At 50.8% G+C, this 20165-nt stretch overlaps 6 protein-coding genes across 6 annotated transcripts; 3 read left to right on the top strand and 3 right to left on the bottom strand.

The window, feature by feature from the left end:
* Positions 1–601: 601 nt before the first annotated feature.
* CC1G_02887 (Cullin-4B) lies at positions 602–3569 on the top strand (the record flags this gene model as incomplete). Its single annotated transcript, XM_001828254.2, has 9 exons — positions 602–815; positions 881–1185; positions 1239–1423; positions 1480–1784; positions 1836–2423; positions 2474–2658; positions 2712–2931; positions 2982–3154; positions 3208–3569. The coding sequence occupies 9 exons, from the start codon at positions 602–604 to the stop codon at positions 3460–3462; spliced, it is 2430 nt and encodes an 809-aa protein (XP_001828306.2). The 3' UTR covers positions 3463–3569.
* Positions 3460–4836, bottom strand: CC1G_02886 (hypothetical protein; the record flags this gene model as incomplete). Its single annotated transcript, XM_001828253.2, has 4 exons — positions 3460–4193; positions 4244–4360; positions 4424–4699; positions 4752–4836. 4 exons carry the CDS (start codon positions 4834–4836, stop codon positions 3553–3555), a joined length of 1119 nt encoding a protein of 372 aa, XP_001828305.1. The 3' UTR covers positions 3460–3552.
* A 451-nt stretch (positions 4837–5287) lies between these two features.
* Positions 5288–5761, bottom strand: CC1G_02885 (hypothetical protein; the record flags this gene model as incomplete). The annotated part of the gene is made up of 1 exon (XM_001828252.1): positions 5288–5761. One exon carries the CDS (start codon positions 5759–5761, stop codon positions 5288–5290), a length of 474 nt encoding a protein of 157 aa, XP_001828304.1.
* Positions 5762–6192: 431 nt separating this feature from the next.
* CC1G_02884 (hypothetical protein) lies at positions 6193–7757 on the top strand (the record flags this gene model as incomplete). The annotated part of the gene is made up of 2 exons (XM_001828251.2): positions 6193–7616; positions 7670–7757. The coding sequence occupies 2 exons, from the start codon at positions 6193–6195 to the stop codon at positions 7755–7757; spliced, it is 1512 nt and encodes a 503-aa protein (XP_001828303.2).
* Positions 7758–9711: 1954 nt separating this feature from the next.
* CC1G_02883 (hypothetical protein) lies at positions 9712–13792 on the bottom strand. The gene is made up of 19 exons (XM_001828250.2): positions 13695–13792; positions 13530–13646; positions 12860–13477; positions 12659–12808; positions 12525–12608; positions 12089–12468; positions 11929–12033; positions 11780–11874; positions 11701–11726; positions 11548–11653; positions 11234–11493; positions 11013–11178; positions 10853–10955; positions 10626–10797; positions 10492–10561; positions 10320–10424; positions 10197–10261; positions 10046–10144; positions 9712–9987 (listed from the first exon to the last, which is right to left on the bottom strand). The coding sequence occupies exons 2-19, from the start codon at positions 13620–13622 to the stop codon at positions 9898–9900; spliced, it is 2787 nt and encodes a 928-aa protein (XP_001828302.2). The 5' UTR covers positions 13623–13646; positions 13695–13792; the 3' UTR covers positions 9712–9897.
* A 982-nt stretch (positions 13793–14774) lies between these two features.
* CC1G_02882 (hypothetical protein) lies at positions 14775–18226 on the top strand (the record flags this gene model as incomplete). The annotated part of the gene is made up of 17 exons (XM_001828249.2): positions 14775–15077; positions 15139–15261; positions 15325–15429; positions 15488–15876; positions 15933–16037; positions 16087–16181; positions 16238–16266; positions 16323–16461; positions 16525–16823; positions 16890–17055; positions 17112–17241; positions 17298–17472; positions 17532–17601; positions 17664–17768; positions 17820–17884; positions 17946–18044; positions 18113–18226. The coding sequence occupies 17 exons, from the start codon at positions 14775–14777 to the stop codon at positions 18224–18226; spliced, it is 2511 nt and encodes an 836-aa protein (XP_001828301.2).
* Between the last annotated feature and the right edge of the window lie 1939 nt (positions 18227–20165).

Here is a 20165-nt window from a genome sequence, read left to right as displayed (position 1 = left end):
AGCCATGGGGGATGATGAACGACCAGACGAATCTTTGACCCTCGCTGCTACGATGACTTTTGCTGGATTCCGAGGGGTAGTTGGGACAATGTGGTGAGAGCTATTCAACCTCTTCTTGTTGATTCATTTATCCGGGCATACTAGGTCAATCCATGATGCTGATGCTCCCATAGTTGCAGATGCATTCTATGGCTACCTTTTCCGCCATGGAGTGGACGCTCCCCCGAAGGTTACCGACACTGCATATGGACTTCACCTTGCCGTGAAAGAGTTAAGGGAACAGGGAAGGTCATTTAGTCGTTGGGTACCTTTTGTACATTTTGGAGTATGAACTTCGAATATGTCAGTAATTTTGTATTTGGCACTGGTATTGGTTAACTAAGTAGTTGGACAATGTGTTAAAATCTTGCTTTCAAGAGCTATACAAGGCAACTGCTTTAACCCTGTCAGAGAGTCTGTACGAAGAACGGGGAATTTCCATTAAGCGCCCGAGGAGCCCCTATCCATATTTGAAGCTGAGACCAAAAGCGGACTTTCAATAGAAATTCTGTCGTCATCGTTGATGGCGACGACGAGAACGGCTTGGCTATCGACATTGACGATGGCCTTGGTCGCATCGCTGCTCGAGCTCCCCAAGACTTCCAACGGTCTCGAGACCTTTGGAATTGGAATTCAAGACAACTCAAATGATGGGTCGGCATCTCCTCGTCGCAAAATAGCCCGTCTGGACGCCGACTCTGATATTGCTTCTAGGTCGAAGACAAAGACTACACCGTCTGGACCTTTTGTGATTCGTATAATTGGAGAGGATATAGGTGAGTTCTTCAATCTTAAGGTCAATTGTCAATTTACTGATAGAAACTCAAATTCTTTGACGTAGCTTCGAAGGATCAGGCAGAAATAAGGAGGGGATTGCTGGGATCTGTAAACCGATGCGTCCGGCACATCTTGACGGTTGGGCAAGACGCAACGGCGTTACCAATGTCATACGAGAAGATTTACCAAGATTGTCGCTCAATCGTTACTGTTCATAGTGCCGGTTCCGAGCTTTACGATTACGTGAAGCTGGACTTGGAACAAGCAATGTCCAAACTGGCCAGCCACCTCCTTACCTTCGACGCGCAGGAGAAGGTGAAGTGGTTAAGTTTCTTCGCGCAGAATCTGAAGTGGTTTGATGGACGAATTGTAAGTGCTTGGCTTATCCGTTCAGCTTCCGGTCCTTACATTTAGATGTAAAGACATTGCTGCAGTCGCTGTTGACATACCTCGATCAAGTTTACGTCGCAAATCACAGCTTGACCAAGACTACAATCCACGACCTTGCCTATGGCCTGTTTGCGGATCGCATCTTCTCTAACCCTGACATCAGAGATCGCCTCCTCTCAGGGCTCTCCAGTTGGCTCAAGTACGAGCGCGACAACGTGTATGTTCCTCCCATCATTCGAGCTCTCCATCACCTGAAGTATTATTATTCTACAGTACGCGAGCGGAGGAGCGTCCACAGATCGCAGAGCTGATCAAATATCTCATCAACCACAATCAGTATAGGACGTTCGAAGAACACTACCTCGAGGTTACACAGTTTTACTACCGAAGGGAATCCAAGGCCAAGGTCGAGAGCATGCGAGACAACCCCAAAGGCTTCTTCAATCTCATCGAGTCGAGGATCAAGCAAGAAATCGAGAGGTCTCGCGAGCTTCTGCAAGTTGGCACTTGGAGTATCGCACTGGAGACGACAGAAACAGCCTTGCTAGACGGAAGAGTCGATTTCCTTTCCACTTCACGTACGTCCAGTTGCCTTGGACCGTAGAAAACACTTACTAATAGGCCCTTAGTCGTTCCACTGCTTCTCGGAGAAAGCGATATCGATACTTTGGGTGCACTATACTCTCGCCTGAACCGTGTCGACGCCCTCAAGCCCCTTGCGCAAGCCTTCAAGGAGTATGTCCAGGGTGAAGTGAAGACCATCGTCACCGACACCGAGCGGGACAGCGAAATGGTCGAAAGGCTGCTTGACCTCAACCGACTCGCACACAAAGCTATTGATCAGGCCTTTGTTAAGGTCTCACAACCATCCCAGAAACCGTCTACCAGCGCAACCCCGGTCGAACCGGAGAAGAAACCCGACCAGGAATTCATCTACGCGATGGAGGACGCGTTCAATCGCGGTTTCCGTTTCCGCCGCAACAAACCTGCAGAAATGATCGCCAAGTACCTCGACAAGCAGCTTCGCAAGGGTCAGAAGGGCATGAAGGACGCAGAGTTCCAGGCTGAATTGAGCAGGGTGCTGCCACTGTATCGCTTCACGGAGGACAAGGACGTGTTTAGGACGTTCTACCACCGCATGCTCTCCAAGAGGCTGTTGCTCGGAAAGTCGGCGAGTACCGACATCGAGAAATGGATGCTGAAGCAGCTCAAAGACAGTTCGTGTTCCTCCTTCCTGTTGCAACGTCCGTGCTGACCAGGAACTCAGAATACGATCCCGAATTCGGAACGGCGGAGGACATGTTCAAGGATCTCAACTTGTCAAGGGACCTGGTCGAAGGATTCCATCGCAAGAACGACAACCCCGAGAGCCTCAAGCTCAATGTCATGGTTCTCCAACAGAGCGTATGGCCGTTCTCCAGGCCGCAGACTGACGTGGATTTGCCTGTCGAGGTGAGTTACACTTGGAAAGTCCCAGGATATAATCATTGACCTTTGAAACCCAGATGCAAGATCAGCTGATCAAGTTCACGGAGTACTACAAGGACCAGCATCAGGGTCGCACTCTTCATTGGGACCCAGCGCTAGGCACTGTGTCGCTCCGAGCCTCGTTCAAAGCTGGCGTGAAGGAGCTCTCTGTCAGCTTGTACCAGGCAATCATCCTGCTCCTCTTCAACGACCAAGACGACATCCCGTTCAAGGACATTGCGGAGCAAACCCGGATCGGTATGTATCCCTCGAGTTAGTGCGTAGGTTGGCTTATTGATCGTTCGCAGAGGACGCTGAGCTGCGGAGGACACTGCAAAGTCTGGCGTGTGGAAAGAAGAGGGTCCTGAGGAAAGTCCCACCTGGGCGTGACGTGGAAGACGGAGACGTCTTCAAGTTCAACGCCGACTTTACCGATCCGCACCACCGCGTCCACATCAACACCATCCAGGCTAAAGTCTCCGTACGTTGGCTATACCCATTCTCATCTTTTCCCGTGCTAACAAAACCGTCCAGGCTGAGGAATCGAAGCGCACCAACATATCCATCGAGTCCGACCGTATCCACACCATCGACGCAGCGATCGTTCGAATCATGAAAGCCAAGAAGGAACTGAACTATGAGCAGCTGAAAGTGGCTACGATCGACGCTGTCAAGAACCACTTTGTTCCGAGTGTGGATCTCATCAAGAAGAGTATCGATTCGCTGGTGGACAGGGACTACCTCACGAGGAACGAGGAGGATATGTCCAAGTTTGTGTACGTTGCGTAAGGTGAGATGAGGTGGTTTGTATTACGGCGGCTTCAAAAGCGGGTGCCGAAGGTCAATACGAGTAGGCACATCATTGAACGGCTATATAAACTACAGTTGAAGCCCTTCCCTAACCCATTCAGCGATCTTGACGTGAAGTTCATTGGCTTCACCGGCCATACAATCAAGATACTGGCTGTTATGCACCCCGTTCGGTTCGACAAACGTGGTGAGGAATCCAGGTTGTTGCGAAGGGATCTTCTTCATCACGGCCTGAACATCGTCCCTCATGCACTCGTGCTCTCCGACGCTCATCCACACCCGCCCTACAACGCCTTCGGCACCAGAGAACCACCCCTCGGGTGTGTTCAATGCTTCGGCGTATGGAGCTGCGTCTTCGGAGGTCCTCAGGAAAGGTAGAACGTACTCGAAGAGTTCGCCCCACGACCAGTCAGGGAGGACGTCCTTGTCGGTGTTCTCCCGATGAGAGGCGGCTTTGGTGTTGAGTGAGACGATGGGGGACATGATGCACATACTTCCGAGTTTTGTTCCTTCCGGGAGAGTGAGTTTGGGCACAGAGGAGTCTGGAACGGGGTGGAGGAGGTGAGAGAGGAGCTGGAGGACGAGACCTCCGCCTGCAGATTCACCGGCGATGTGGATGTTTTCGGGTTTCGTGTCTTGGGAGAGGAGGTGCTGGATGGCGAGGATGATGGGTTTGAGTTGAGAGGGGAAGTTTCCGTTGGGAATTAGCGCTGGTCGGAGATTAGCATTGAGTAACTAGAAGTATGAGTGTGGGGCGTACGATAAGCGAGCGCAACTAGTCCGACTTGAGCAGATGGAAAGTCTTGATTGATGGAGTCTACAGCTTTCTTCCAGTAGTCGGCTGCAAAGTCTTGAATTGGAAGGCAATAGCAACCTCCTGAAATCACCTCGAGCGTCAAACGCGTTTCTACTTGCTAATTCCTGGAAGCGGAATGCTTACCGTGAATATACAAAATGACTTTCTCCGTACTCTTCTTTGAAAGCCACATAAGACTCGAATCTTTATCCAGCTCTTCCACCAGTTTCTCGACTTTCTGGCGTTTAGCCCATTTGGTGTACACGTCCAAGTCGCTTCCTAGCAAGCTCTGTATCTGATTAACGCGTAGAGAAGAGCTGCTGTAGCGGAAACTGAAGTCGGCCAGAACGCGTCGCCATGTTTTGTGTTTCTCGTGCTGGACAAAGAAGGATGACAGAAGGCGATAAATCGAAACAACCGCTGTAGAGTTCTTGTCAGGGCGAGCTCAGAGTGCAGGATAATGAGAACCTACGGAGAGGTAGAAAGACAAAGACCATATGAAGGCGCTCTAGCCATGTCACGGAGCCATAGGGTCGCGTCTGAACCGAGGTCGCCATGGAGGACGAGGGCGAGATAGAGGTTGGATGTTTGAAACAGGAATGACGTCTTGCATTTCTACGGATATGATCAAGGCTATTATATACCTTGAGCCACGCTGCGGCCCTGGTGATGCAGATCACTATCAGCAGTTCGCGAATATTTAAATACGGGAAAATTCGGGTTTCTTGTTCCTGCCGATGACTTGAATGGGACGGCACCCATGGGCGTCATGATTTGCGCTGGCAGGGCTAGGGGAGGGCGGCGCCCATGCAACGCTATCATCCACAGGAAGTTGGTGTCACAATGAATTGGGATTGTGGTACTTATGACAGGTGCAGTCTTCCAAGCAAGGCAACTCCTTCATCATTCGGCGATATAACGATGACAAAGTCAATTAGAGGAATCCTATGCAGTCGGTTAATCTTCCTTCTCCGGACGCTAATAATAAGTTCCTACACGTCCACTTATTCATCGACAAAAATTTGATGTCGCAAGGTTGGGAAACTTGTCTCTGCGCGCGTATGCACGACTATCCCTCGCGAGCGAATCGACCTCCTCCCCCAACTTCTCCACATCCTTCAATTCCACAATACCCCTGTCACTCAGCGCCTGGACCAGCTTTAGTGCCCACGGCGCACACTCTCCAAACTCCCCATTGTCAGGGGGAGCGATGCTTGATGCTATCTCCTCGATAGTGTTCTCCGCGGTATCAAGCGGCAGGGGGTCCTTCGTTATACGAAGGAGAGAGCTCAAAAACATATCCCCTACGACTGGTTGCGTCCGACGCTGGAATTGCCAGTTGGGTGAAGTTTCTCTGTCGATGCGAATGTGGAAGAGGGTTCCTTTGTTGGCGTCTTTGGCTAATAAGAGGCCGATGTGAGGAGAGCGGGCCTGAGTGAACCCAGCTAGGTATAAAGCCCCAGGAACGTAGTCTGTTGTCATCGTCGCTTCTCAACGGTGGGGAGACGAATCAGAATTGTAAACGAGACGGACGAGACAGAGCCGTGTGGACGTAGCGTGGTGACAGTCCCGCTTGAGTCACACATTCCTGTGCTGGGCGAATCCAGCGGACTTCGAATACCTGATCATCTTTACCCTGACAGCCTTGGACTGGTGGACTAACCTTTTACCTGAAGATCTAGCTAAGAATGGTAGGGGATTTTGCCTGGCGGACTATGGGTTCATCGCCGAGTACATTTGCCAGAAATTCTGGGACCACCTGGCGGAAATCGCAGCGCTGGACCTTACGGATGTCCGAAAGGTGTCCGTAACCTGAGTCCAGCGTTCAAAAATGATCGGTATTCTCCTCCCTGTGTGTGCTCGTGTACGTCGAGAATCGAGATGTAAGTTCCCCATAGATCGAGAGTGGTACAATGTCGGCATTGCTTGTAGGGCTCGATGCCGACGAGCTCGCAATGATCAGCGCTCAGCGGATAAGGACCTACAGAGACAAACGGGCGAAAAACATTTCGATTCCTAGGAGCGCCATCCTTCCTCTCACACACCATTACCCAACCGACGTCTCCATTTCCCTCCCAGTTACAGCCATGCACTCGTCCCGCTTTCCTCTCGAACTTATCGCAGAGACGCTCTTCTACCTGCAAGATGATGTAGAGACCATCAAGCGAGCCTCCCTCATAGCTCGTATTTGGTATGAGGGTTCACGCCTGTACTTGTGGAATCACATCTATCTAGGCCCACCCAAGCCTGCAATGCGCTGCAAACAAATGCGCAAAATCATCGAAGCTCGACCAGCCGTTGCGGCGAGGGTAAAGCGCCTCACGATCGTCGACGATGCGAAGGACCATAAAAGCGATTACGCAGACGGATGGCTCAAGCGCTCTCACGATGTCCTTGCCATTCTGCCTCTGCTCGTATCCATTCATGAGGTATCAGTGAAATGTCGCTGGTACTTCAACTGGGCATTAGCACCACTCCAATTACGTGCCGCATTATTCGATGTTTTCTCAAATCCTCACGTCCGCGAAATCGACTTGGTCGGAATGAAGTATATGCCAATCACCCCATTTGCTCATTTCTGTCATCTCGAATCCCTTTCGCTAGAGAGGATAGAAGTCGACAGCAGAGAGGAAGACGCCTGCTTTCCCGTCAACCGCGCAAACAGCACCACTAACTCAATGAAGGCGCTGCACATTGGAGAAGCAGGGAGGGCTGTTGAAGTGTTGTTGAAGTACGTCACTCGCCTGAAAGGCAATTCTGCAAATATTGGCGTTGGCGGCCTTAAGCCACGCGATCTATCCGTCAGCACTATCAACTTCAAGGGTGCCGAGCAGCCCTGGACTACCATCCTGGACTCAATATGCTCGCGGGTGACTACATACACCATTATGCTCGAATGGGCCCAAGACTTCCCAGAACAACTTTACCAATTCCATCGCTTCCGGCGCCTCGCGCGACTTCGCTTTGTTGCTTCATGGCGGTACATTGGGAGGCAGGGGATCTTCTATGCCCCTCTTTACGCCTATTCTCAGCGTAGGCCATCTTCCGGCATGCGCACCTTTCAACTGGCGGTGGACTTCTACGAGCCTGGTGTCACATCCACTCGAATGATGGACATAATCCTTTTCGACTTCTTGGGATCGTGGGCGCAGCGTTGGATCGAGAACCTAGACGGTATACTCGGAGGAGAAGTAGCCGACTTTCCCCAACTTGAAGAAGTGGAGTTCACAGCGGTTCTTCGATCTGCCCTTTCTGAAAATGATTGGGGCCTCGTGAAAGAGACACTAGAGTCTCATTTTCCTCGCGTCAAGGCAAAGGGAATATTAAAGATTCGCAGGTAAGGTTCTCTGTATGTCTTTAGTAAGAAGCTGACTGATGAATGTGCGCAAGGGTGACCTATCTGTACAACGATGGGATGGGCAGTGCCTTCATTCTCCGACCGAGAAAGATTATGTCAATCCGTAGTGGGCAAGACTGAGGGCTTTATCTTAGGGCATGGCATGATTGGAATTTTCATTGAATGCGATTGTTAGTTTCAGGTGCTGAAAGTGTCTGTCGCATCTTGAATGTGATCATCTTGTTGAACACACTACACCTCAGATGTCAGACTCTGGACAGGGCAGCAGTGGGCGAAGGTCACACGAAAATTCCACTGCTGTTATGTGAACACCCACAGAAAAGTGGCGAACATGTCTCATGTTGTCGATGTGATTATTTACACATTGACACACTGCCTACAAATCGTCCACTGATGCAAGTGCCGCTGAGTTCGGCTCTGTGACTTGGATTTGGATCGACTGTACATAGCCCCGAAGAGCTTTGTCATTTCCTAAAACGGAAGGTCAATGCCGAAGGCTCCGCCATTCCAACCCACGGCCAGTATGTAATACTTGAACAGATTGTACCATCTTTTGAGCTGTAGAAGCCTCTCGTATTGTGATCAATATTGTGAGCCGAGTGATCACTGGATACTGTTGTTGCCAAGTATCCCCGCCGTCACACCAGAATCAGATCACACTGGAGGGATACAAGTGGAACCTACCCTGGTGTACGTGAGGAGGACCTAGCCATACGTCAAGGCCAAATGTCCACATTATTGTTGGGGATGAGGCACCAGATATCTAAGGCCCTGCATTGCAAGTGCAGGCAGACCACAGTGCAACTCGATGTTGGCGTACATTGGGAAGGAATACTAGAGCCTGAGGCAGCCCGTATTTCGAAGGAGAGAACTCTTTCAGTTAATTGTGTTTTCAGAGGTATAGATACGAGAGCCATCTACAGCTTAGATGGTAGTCTGTAGGCACAGATATGATGTCCGTTTTACATCGGCTGTCCGTGTATCGTGCATTACATGACAACCAGCAGGTGTTACTCGCCTGTTAGTGTAGACAAACTGTCATGTCTACCCAATCCACACAGAGATACTGTGATATAAGTTACGAAACTTGTAACTACATTTATCTCAGTCGTCCCGCTCTGGACGGCTGTGGATGACTCAAGCCCTCGTATAAAAGGGAGGCCACAGGCAAGTCAGCATCTCAGAACCCCACTTCACCAACTAGAAAGGCAAGCAAACTGTTGAATTATCGAGTAAATAGTTTAACTGACCTTTTCTACGCTCATCTAGCGCATATACGATCGCAACACCATGAAGCTCATTCAAGCCTTTTTTGCCTTCTCTGCCTTTGTATCGCTCGCCGTACTGCCTTCAGCTGCATACGACCCCGACAATGCGTATTCCCGGCGTCGAAGGACCGACCAAGACCCCTATGCGCGTAGCGTCAGAAGGACATACCGTCCTTCTGACAGACTCACTGCACGAGACCTCGATCTTTTGCATGAACTACTTTACGGCCGGTCGACTCAGGCTCAGGCTCCGCCGCCGCCGCCGCCATGCGCGATGATAAACATGAACCTGAACGCACAGGATGGCGATAAGTGTGTCTCTGGCGATTGTGTGGCCCTCGGAGCTCGCTGTAACGAAGTGACTTTGACCAACGGTAGTAAAACTTGCCGAATGACTGGCACTGGGACGGACAATCCTGCGTGCAAGAAATGTCGATGTGTCAGTAGCCACGGTGGAGCAATCAGGTCCACTTGAAACCTTTCCGATCGCCAATCAGTTCCGGCAGGCACACCAGCTCCTGGACCTATTCAGGCGTAAATACCACGGCGTAACGTTCACGGCGCACGCCCACTGAGGCATGTAGTGTAGGCACGCGCTGTATACTATACAGACCCCCATTCGTACCGGATGTCTTTATTATTTATATATTTATTCTGGCTTCGAATCTAACCAGATGTTGACATGGCACTTGTAATCCTAAACACGACCGAGTCTCACCGCAATCGACCGTTTTGCCGCTCAGCATTTTCCTCTTGCTCTTTCTTCTTGTCCCACCGCAATCGTGAGGAGCAACTGAGAAATCGAGGCTCGCAATAAAGGTATCCATATTATACTGTACAATTGCGTCGTAGTAGGTAGTCCAAGGTCGAGATCTCGACATTCAAAAATCAAAGGTAGAAAACCGAATCACAAAATACAAATACACTATAACTCAGTACTCAACGTTCAACTCCTCCTCCTCCACCACCACCAAGGCAATCAAAGCCAACGTCTATCCCAGACGAACAGCATCCCTCTGCTTCGTAATCGCCGCACACATATCCAGATATGCTTCAACCTGGGTCCGTTTCTCTTGCTGAATCTACATCCATCGTCAATCATTCTGAAGGCATCAGAGAGAATACGGCTGTGTGACTCACCTCCTGAATCCTAGGCTCAATCGTATCAGGAGTGATGATTCGATATACAGTGACGGGTCGAGTCTGGCCAAAACGATGGACACGAGAGATAGCTTGTTCCTGGGAGACCCGGTTAATTCTGAGCGAGCATAATTGGGGAGGTCCTACAAACTTCGACGAAGGGATTCCACCAAGGGTCCATGAGGATGACATTGTTGCAGCTGGTAATATCAAGCCCTAGTACGCCGGTCCGCGTTCAACTTAAAAGTCTGGATGACGCAAGAGGCAGACGTACCGACACTCCCGGCCTTGAGGGAGATCAACATGACATGGCATCTCGGGTCATTAGCAATGACGTCCAACGCTCCGGTTCGCTCATGCGTGCTCTTCTTTCCATTGACTACGAACAACGGTCGACGGTCAATTAGGTGAGAACAGTATCCAAGGCCAGGCAGTAAGGTACGTACATTCAATGAATTTGATTCTACGGGCGTCAAGGCATTCACCGAGAAGTTCCAGTAGGGTCACGTAAGAGGACTGTAAAAGACGTAGTCATAGTCAGCCAATCGAGAAACCGAGGTTGAGAACCGGGATAACGCACGAAAATGACGACCTTCTCCCTCGCCCCTATGATCTTCCTGAGGAGGTTGAGTACCACCTTGAACTTTCCGGAAAGGTACTTGTCGCTGTACACATTATCCTCCTCACTGGTCTCCTGTTTCGCGTGGATGTAGGGAACAATATCATCGTCGATGTCCATATCCATCTCGTCCCTAGCCCGGTATGAGATCAAACTCAGGATCATGACGCGAAACAGCGTAGACTTACTTCACCTCATCCACAACGTCCATGTCCACCTCCGATTCAGATTTGGTCTTGCCAGGCGGCGTAAGAATCCCAGCCCGAACCAAGAGTTGGGGATGCAGACAACCTAATAAATCCAGCGGTTAATATAATTGCTCGCGCTTATAAGAGGGAATATTTCTACCTTGTCGCCATCGCATCAAGCGAGGTAGCCCCGCCACCTTGTCCTTCACTGTATCGTAGGCTTTTCTCTCTTCCTCAGTGAACGGAATCTTGATGACAAGATTGGTACGAGGAGGTAAATCCTTATCTTCATCCAGTCGTCTGATGAAGACCAAGTCGATGAGAACCTGGAAAGAAAGGTGTTCGTCTCCTTCAAAGACCAAGGGAAGAGATGTTACTTACATCGTTTTCAAGATTGTGATATGTAACGACATGCTCTGCACGCGGATTCCTGTTCTTCTTTCCCGAGTGGTAGGCTTCGTATTCCCTTCGCCTGAAGTCCGGGCGCTTGGATGGATGCTGGAGGAGAGCCAATGGAACCTGGAGATCATTGAGACTGTTCCCGGCAGGCGTTCCACTCAACAAGAGGACATGGTCCTTCTCGAGGCGTAGTAACGCACGGGCGCCAAGCGTTTCCGGGTTGTTATGATTCTGGAATTCATCTAGAGTAGCGCGTTGGTATTTCGAACAGCCGACAGTCTGTGCAAATGGCTTACCGACGATGACGTAGAACCAGTGTATCTGAGTCATATGCGCTTTATGAGGTTGGTTCTCGAAATAGGCAGACTTGTGGTGGTTTCCAATCATGTTGATGGTAGAAATCTTCCGTGATGTTAGATGAATTCAGACAACCGAAGATCGACACTCACCACAATGTCAGCATCCTCCGGTATGCCTGAAGGCGGCTGAGCCAATGTCGAAAGCTATACAGGGATTCGTACGACTTACGCTGGCTTCCGCTGGTGTATACGAACACTTTGAAGTTGAAAAGCGCGATGGCGTGCTCTCTCCAGTGCTCATGGAGCGACTTTTCGGCACAAACCCTAAACGAGAGCGTCAGAATTCCACGGAGGCCCAGTGGACATCATCGTACTCACAGCACCGGCTTCCGACCCATTGCCTTTCGCTGTCGGCTGCAAACCATTTGCAGCTGTCTGAGACTTTCCGCCACCACTGCCAGTGCAACGTGCGTTTTCCCAAGCCTTCGTGGTCCTCATCAACCGACAAAGGCTTACCACAGAAAGGAAAAGGACTCACCCCATGTGGTAGTTCAAGATCTTGCCCTGAGCGACGTCTTTTAGCAGATCATCATCCTTGTCGAGGCGCATCCGTTCGCGTGCGAGGGTTTCCGCAACTATATCTTGGAAGTCAAGCTGCTGGAACCACTTCAATGTGTGGCCGTTGTCGGTGCAATATTCAACCGTGAGATTGCCGTCCTCGGTCTTCTGCTTCGCTTTGAGGCGAGCAACCTTCAGAGGCCTGACGCTGAAGGGTTGGAATGGCCCTCGAACCTTCTTCGCACTCGTCTTCTGGGTTTCAGGTTCAGAACTAGAAGGATCGACATTAGTGTCTTCTTGCTTCATGTTGTCGGTATCACTTGAGCGGGGCCGAGAGGCTGGAGCTTGCTTCACCGGAGACTATGAGGGGGAATAGCCAGTTAGATAATCCCGGACTCATGCAACGAGTTGCTTACCGATTCCGGAGTGGCGAGACCATTTGGGAACGTCGTACCGGTGGCAAGAAACCCTCGCCTTTTCGGTGTACTGGTAGACGAAGTCTGTGTACCCACATAAGCCAAAACCAAGGTCCATCAAGGAGACGCCTTACTGGTTCCAGCTTTGAGGTGGACGGTACATTGACATTCTCAAACTTGACGGAAGGATGGAGCTTGCGACTTGGAGGTGGAAGGAAAAGCGGGGTCCTAAGAGGGGCTTCTTGTTCTCGTTTCACAGGTGCAGCAGTCCTCCTGACAGGGACCTACAGAGACCGTAAGCGTTAGGTAATTTGAATACGAATGAAAACACTTACTCGAGTTGGACTCGGCGGAAATTCGTCTTCACTTCCAGGCTCTTGCTTGATGAGCGTTCCGGTGCTAGGGTTATATCCAATAAAAGTCTGCTTGGTGGAAGGTGGCGGAGTATTCAACGCTAGCTGATTCGAAAAGCGGGACGTCGAGCTTCTCGTGGAGGCGCCTTCAAATGGGTTTGTACTGTCATCGTGTTCTGGCTTGACGGGTACAGCTAAGGCTTGAGCTGGCCTCTTTCCTCTTGAGGCTGATGGTTTGGGGAGAAGAATAGGTCTATGCGAAGATGGCTTGGCTCCATGGGATGAAGTGGCTGTTACGTCCGCAGAGTACAGTTGTCGCTGGCGCTGGCGCGGGGGTGAGGGTGGTGGAGTTGACAGAGGTGCAGTATGGTATGACGCTGTGCTGGAATCGCTATCGCTCGATGGTGAGGAAGATCGTGCGGACCGGCGAGCGATGGATCTGGAAATATCGCTAGCTCTCCGATGTTCCGGGGTTCCTTGCTGTAACCTCGAAGACCCCATGCCCTCGTATGCGTTGCCCATGAACTGAAAGACGTCAAGGGTTGCCACACCGACCGCCCTTTGGGATGTGGCGTGTATTTGCCCCTGCGATACAGAAACCTAAGTTTATCTTAATGAGCAACCTTCGCCGGCGGCAGTGAAAGCAACTCACTTTGGCCGAACGCGACCGCGTTCCAACACCTGAAGAGCGGTTGCCCATAGACCTAAAGGGGTCCCTGCTGTCTCCCACAGCCCATCTCGCCATGATTGGCGCGCACGCCAGTTGTACCTAGGCAAGCTCAGCGACAGAGCCAATTAGTGATTCATCCATACGTACCTGGATAAGATTTTGGTTTTCTATGCCCGCGCTGTACGCGTCCCAGGCCACAGTCCCTAGAGGACAACAACGACAGCGTCGTCCAGTCCAGTCCCAAGTCCCAAGGTATTCGGAAGACAAAGGACAAAGGAAAGAAGCCTCGAGGTCCTGTCATTACATACACCTGGATTCCATGTCAACTCCGACTCTCCGATCGGCCAGATAACTCGCGGTATTCCAATGGCCGCCCCAGATTGGCGGATTCTGCTGGATTCATAGGACGTGGGCCTGAAATACCGAAGACCACAAGGAAAATCCATGGTAGTAGGCCCAACAGAACTGATCCCTGGATACCCAGAGCTGGACGGTTCGTACAGACGATAAGCGGTGATGTGCGCCCTCGAACATAATGTGGACCCGTGTATCTTCAAATTTCAGTCGGAAAATGTGTCGAGATTGCCCGGTCATACGGTTCGCCGTCGTCAACGTCGACAAGGTCAACGTCAAGCCAGCGAACATCGTGTCTTGGCGCTGGCCGGCCAATTCAAAGTCAGTGAGTGATGCGCCCCCTTCGGCATGGCGCGGCAATCCGGCAAGTTGCCTCCGTTCAAAATGGGCGCTTAATGATTCGCGATTCCCATAGCTTGTCGCTAAACGCATCTTTTGTTTAAAAATTCGATATAAATACACGTTAAATATGTAAAAGCGTGATTGATACCTCAGTGGAGGCGGCCCCGGGCCTGACTGCTCCCAAGGGAAAGAAAATAGGCTCCAGGGGCTCAGAACCACTTTTATGGCCATGGAAGACCATGACTACGGTCTGCACAAAGATGAACGCGCTTCTTCTTATTAAGATCTACTCTTCAACATCTATGTCTCCATGTACCTCTGTCCCTGAGTTTGGACGATAACGCCAAGCCAGTGGCAACTAATTAGAAAAACGTGATCTGTACCGTAAGTTCCTTTGTTCCCCGGACCTTCATCCCCAGGAAATGACTTGACAATTGTCGGTACCGCACTAGATTTACTAAATCTCGGAATATACCGCATCCACGAAAGACGCGTCTTCTCATAGTCTCCCGCACGTAACCACTTACACCCATGGGCTCCGCCTTATCCGTGGGCGGAGGCACGGACGATGGAGGAAGTGGTGGTGCCTCCCAAGAGCCCACTCCACTCAGTTTCACGTATCAACAACGCGACGACAGACTAGTCACCTCGTTTCCCACACAACCTACCACTCCAAGATCCCACCCACGGTCGGCAGCATCAACATTACCAACCCCACCATCGTCTGTAGAAGGCGAAAGACCCATTCACAGTCACTGGTCAGAGCCAGTAAGCTTCGGGGCCAGTGGCAACGTTGGATCCCACCTGCCCTCGCCGTCTCCTACTCCGTTGAGGGTACTCCCTTTCCCTTTCATCCTTCGCGACACATCAGCGGTACTCACACGTATCTTCATAGCAGACATACGGCCATCAGTCAGTCTCAGCGTTCACCAACCTTGAACCCATCCCACCTCCACAATTCCATCGAACCTTTCAGTCCACCCCGGAGCCGCACCAGCAAGGATATGCCACCCCACCAGTAAGGCCACTCATTAGTCGAAGTACTTCGTGATCTAATCACGTCATGTCAATATTGTGATAGCCACGATACAGCGCCACGCGAAGGTATGATCTGCACCACGATGATCACTTCGAAGAACCCCCACCCTCGTATACTGGCAGCACTGGACTTCTTACTCCCAATTCGGTAAGTGGCCAGCTAAATTTGCTTGTGTGAGTGGCACACTGAAGGCTTCGGTCTGTAGTCTCCGGCAAGACCATCTCAGAATGCCTCTACGAGACAAAGGAGCTCAAGGCGAAGCGAGACCCTCCTGGACGCAAGCGAGCTAACGGACCCCGCAGTCAACGCCGACATCTACCAGGAGCTGCCCGCATCGTCCTTGGAACCATTCAAGGAACTGGAATATGACGATGTTCCTCTCGTAGATCTGGACCCGGTAGAAATCCAAGTCGATGGCCAAACGTCGCTTTCCCCTAGCTACCTCCTCCCAAACGGCCAGACGCTTAAATGGTACCAAGCACTCGATAGCGAGGTGCTCGTCGCGGAAACCGTGGCTCGTGCTAGGATGAAGATCAAGGGAGACCCTCGCTTGGTGGATGTGGCCCAGGGTAAAATCCTGAATTACGAGATGGGGTGAGCCGTTTCTTCTGCTCATGCCACGTGCGACAGTACTGACTGGATGATTGCAGCGCTGGAAAGACACACACAGCCCTTACGGTAATCGACCAGACTCTCATTCAACTGGACGATGTTTTCACAAAACACGGCCTCGAGTTCGAGAAGAAACCCGTTTTGTGAGCTTCCCTCGCCGTGATGATTGGAGGGTGTCTGACTGTTCTCTAGGATCGTTGTGGAGAAGGGTTTGCACGAGCAATGGAAGAGACACGCTGAAGAACTGTTTAACTTGAGAGTGAAGATATACGATAAGGGAAACCAACGTAAGTCTCTTGCCTATCGAATCCACAATCAGGCTCCTGAATTTCGACTCGATCAGCACTACCGTCTGGAGACTACGATATACTTGTGCGTGTTTCATCATTCAATCGCCTTCTTCCCGTGCTAACTGAGGGTACAACCAGCTCGTAAATATCGACTTGACCCGGAACCAACTTGGCCGAATTCTAGACAACAAACTGAAAGAACCCAGTCAACGCCGAAACTTCAAACCTCATCTCGCTGCACCCTTCTTCCAGACATCGTTCCTCTACATCATAGTTGGTAAGGTGTATTCTTCTGTCGCTTCGCACGCTCCTTCCCTAATAGTAGCGATATCGTCCATAGATGAATTCCACAAGTACAGCAACCCGTCGACCTTAAGCGCGTGGTCTCTCCTCAGTCTCCGAGCGGACCACTTTCTCCTCCTCAGCGGAACGCCAGCACAGAACAAGCTCGACGATCTGCAAGTTCCCTTCGCACTCCTCCAGCATCCCTCCAAGCGCAAGAATTTCCGCGAAGAGCAACTGCGGAACCGCCAGATCAACAACGCGTTGAAGAAAGCGAAGGCACCTTCTGGAAAAACTCGAACCATTCATCTGAAGCTGGAAGAGGTCGTACACAAGCTCAACTTCGAGTATGACAATGTGAGTCTCTTAGCTCTTCGAGATTCCTCTTCGTCAGGCTAGGGCCCCGACTGACTTCTTAACTAGACTATTCTCGAACGCACGATGATCACCCGTCGGACCGAAGGCCTTCCCGTTCGCAAAAACTTCCTTGTGGAAGTACGGCTTGCAGAAACGGAAAGTGCGCTTCACGATTACATGGAAGATGCGTACAGCGACTGCATTTTCGTCCAGTTCATCCGTACTCGACAAGGTGCGGTTTGGTTTCCGTGACTTATGGTATGGGACGCTGACCGAAGGGGTGCCTAGCTTGTATCCACCCAGGTGTCCTTCTTCGAGCCGGTGCGGTTCCGCCAGGTGCCCAGATGGTCAGAGGTAGAACCGGGTACTATCTGACTGACTCGGGGAACGACGACTGCGAAGATGTTAGCAACGAATTGTACGTGCCTCGTTGGCCTCCAGTCCTTGCCGTCACTAACCCACGGGTCTCTTCAGCGGAGATCTGGACATGGATATCGACGAAGATAGCGTCCGAGACCATCCTCCTCTCGACGAAGAGCTCGGAAAGCCTGGCGACATCTTCAGTGACGGCTTCCTCTCGTCCAAGTTCCAAGTTGTCTTGGGCCTGTTGAGAAGGCACTACCGCAAGAATGAGAAGACGCTCATCTTTGTAGGTGCCCCTTCCCCGGTCTCTGAGGATACGTTGATCCTACTGTAACGTCTTTGCAGTCCTCGTTCGTCACCGTACTCGATGTTCTCTCGGAATGCCTTGACGCCCATGGGATTGGCCACGTTCGCTGTAAGTCTTGGAACCCATGGTTAACGCATCTGGGCTAAGGGGCATGTGTGTGTTGCATTTAGATGACGGGTCTATGAGCACCAAGGCGCGACAGGAAGCGCTGGACTCAATCGTACAAGATGACGAGTCGATGGTGATGCTGGTGTCCATTAAATCCGGAGGAACTGGTACGTACCCGTTCAATGGTTGTGATCAAAGATATCTGACGAAGTTTTCAGGCCTTAACATCACCTCCTGCAACAATGTTGTCATCCTGGACCCTTGGTGGAATCCCTACGTCGAGGTCCGTGTACCATTCCGTCTGCCTCCGGATGTCACAGTCCGATTTACCTCCAACTCCTTAGGAGCAAGCCATCTCTCGGGCTCACCGTCTCGGTCAGGAGAAAGAAGTGAATGTTTACCGTATCACCGCTCCCAATACCGTCGAGGATAAGATCTGCAAGGTTTGTGTCTCTCACCATTTCCAGCGTACGCAGATTAACGAACCTTTCATCCACCTTCATCCTTACAGACTCAGCACAGGAAATTCAACATCATCGACCCGCTACAGGACCGGTGCGCGGCTACCACTATTCACCAAGATGCTCTGCGCAAGACTCGCCAGGCTACTGGGCGGTCCCGTTGATTGTATACATTCCTTTTACTTTTCTCATGAACATCGCCACTACCGTCCCTGGTTACGTCGAAGTTACCCGGCGTATCTCATCTTTTAACTCATGTTTGATTCTCAGAAATGTAATTGCAGAATTTGAGTTACTTACGTCCAATCGGCGCTGAATCGCCATGCTGACTTGACCAGGGAGAGAAGCGGACATGTCGGACGCTTTGAGCGCTCACTTTGTCGCTCGCTGTCTTTAAGTAGTCGCTCCACTATCAATTGGCGATCTTCTGATTGCTGGCCCCACTTGCAATGTCGTTCGGCCAAGGGAGACCGGAGGGATTGTAGGCGGTTTCAAGAGGCTTCAAGGTGCAGTGCGTGTGTATTTGAACTCTTGGCCCTTGGCATTGAACGCATGTCCAAGTTCAACTTTGGGCGTGAATACAAGCCTGGATTCAGCGACCCTTTTCCACCATCCCATTCTTGCGCGCGAGCCCACGTTTGATCTACTATTGCATCCAATTCATCGCCCCATGGCTCCGACCTCTGTCTATTAACTCAAAAGGTAGTCCTCTTGGCATCTGTGTGATTTTTGATGCTCCATTGTTGTCAAGCGCCCGGGCCAATGCTCCACAGTGGACGGTACCGGCGCTTAATTGGAGGAACCAGGATAAATGTTTCTGATATGAAGGGGTGAGGATGACATGGAAGAAGTCACTACAAGAATACAATAAAAACACGAGGCGGTTGGATGTAAGTTGACAGTCAGGGGACCCAAGTGCGAAAAGGGGTTCCCGGTTGTTGAAAGACTTAGCAAATAGTACGAGATGGTGACCCTGGCCTCCAAAACACCAAGTTTGTCTCCCTACCTGTATCCCGTGAAATGCTTATATACTTACGGGCCTTGGCTAACGGGACCAGGTGAATGCTTTATTGTGAATTATTCTGAGTTTGGTAGCTGCACACTTGCCTATCAGTTCGGACATTTCGGGCCCACTTCTCTTTCCACCGGGGTTTCACGCAATGGACCTCCGTATTAAAGGACTATGCTCCGAACTTTAAGGCTTAGTGCCTCCAGTCCTCCCTGTCGCTGTTACGTTCCGCTCTATTTCAACTCAATTCAAAGACTTGGAGGCGTTGATCTCCTAGTTCTGTATCAGGGCACGCGCACGCACCTCGGGCTGGGGACACGGCGTTTTCGTAAACCCAAGCTATGTCCAAGAGAATATCGCTCTGGCAGACCCTGACTGAATACACTTCAGATAGCCGGAACTGGTCACTTGATCACGGTGATATTTCCATTTTGTAACCTCAACTGATGCACGTCGGCGATCGAATGATGTGCAGCAACAGGACTTCACAAGCGTATAAGGATCTGACCTCTTTCTGTGTATGCCTGTGTATACTTGAGAATGCAACTTGTTGGACCCGAGTAAACTGAATAGATTGGAACCGTAGACTCGGAATCTGGTAGGGATAATGGGCCCGTTTCGGGATTGGGGCGGATTTAGGGCCATCCGGACATGCGCTTTCCCTTGAGCGCGGGATCTAACCAGCCCAAAAGACATATTCATGAAACGCCCTCAATACATTGAATATGTCACAGTCAGTCAGGCCTCAAACTCGGAGATACTTGCTGATCGTGCGCCCGCCCAGCTTGATGTCGGTATGTTTTTGGGTTTCACGTTATTCCGTCACTCTGATGGACACTCGAGCGCTCTATCGACTGGAATGCGGAAATCCAAGACTATCTCAGCGATTGCTCTACCTCTTTTAATAGTAGGATAGTTTACGACAGTTCTCTGCTCCGATTTGTATCATCTTAACATGAAGATAGTCGCTATTCCCGAGTCCTTAGCCTGCGGTACCAGTCCTTTGGAAAACCAACAGGCCCTCGGTATAAAGCTTGTCTAACGTCAATACAAGTACAGAGGCTCGCTCCCCATTACTCTGCCGTTGTAGAGTC

This window comes from Coprinopsis cinerea (genome assembly GCF_000182895.1).
Source record: "Coprinopsis cinerea okayama7#130 chromosome 1 map unlocalized cont3.1, whole genome shotgun sequence".
Taxonomy (NCBI): Eukaryota; Fungi; Basidiomycota; class Agaricomycetes; order Agaricales; family Psathyrellaceae; genus Coprinopsis; species Coprinopsis cinerea.
The sequence above is the reverse complement of the archived record's forward strand: the minus strand, read 5'-3'. Positions and strand labels throughout refer to the sequence as shown.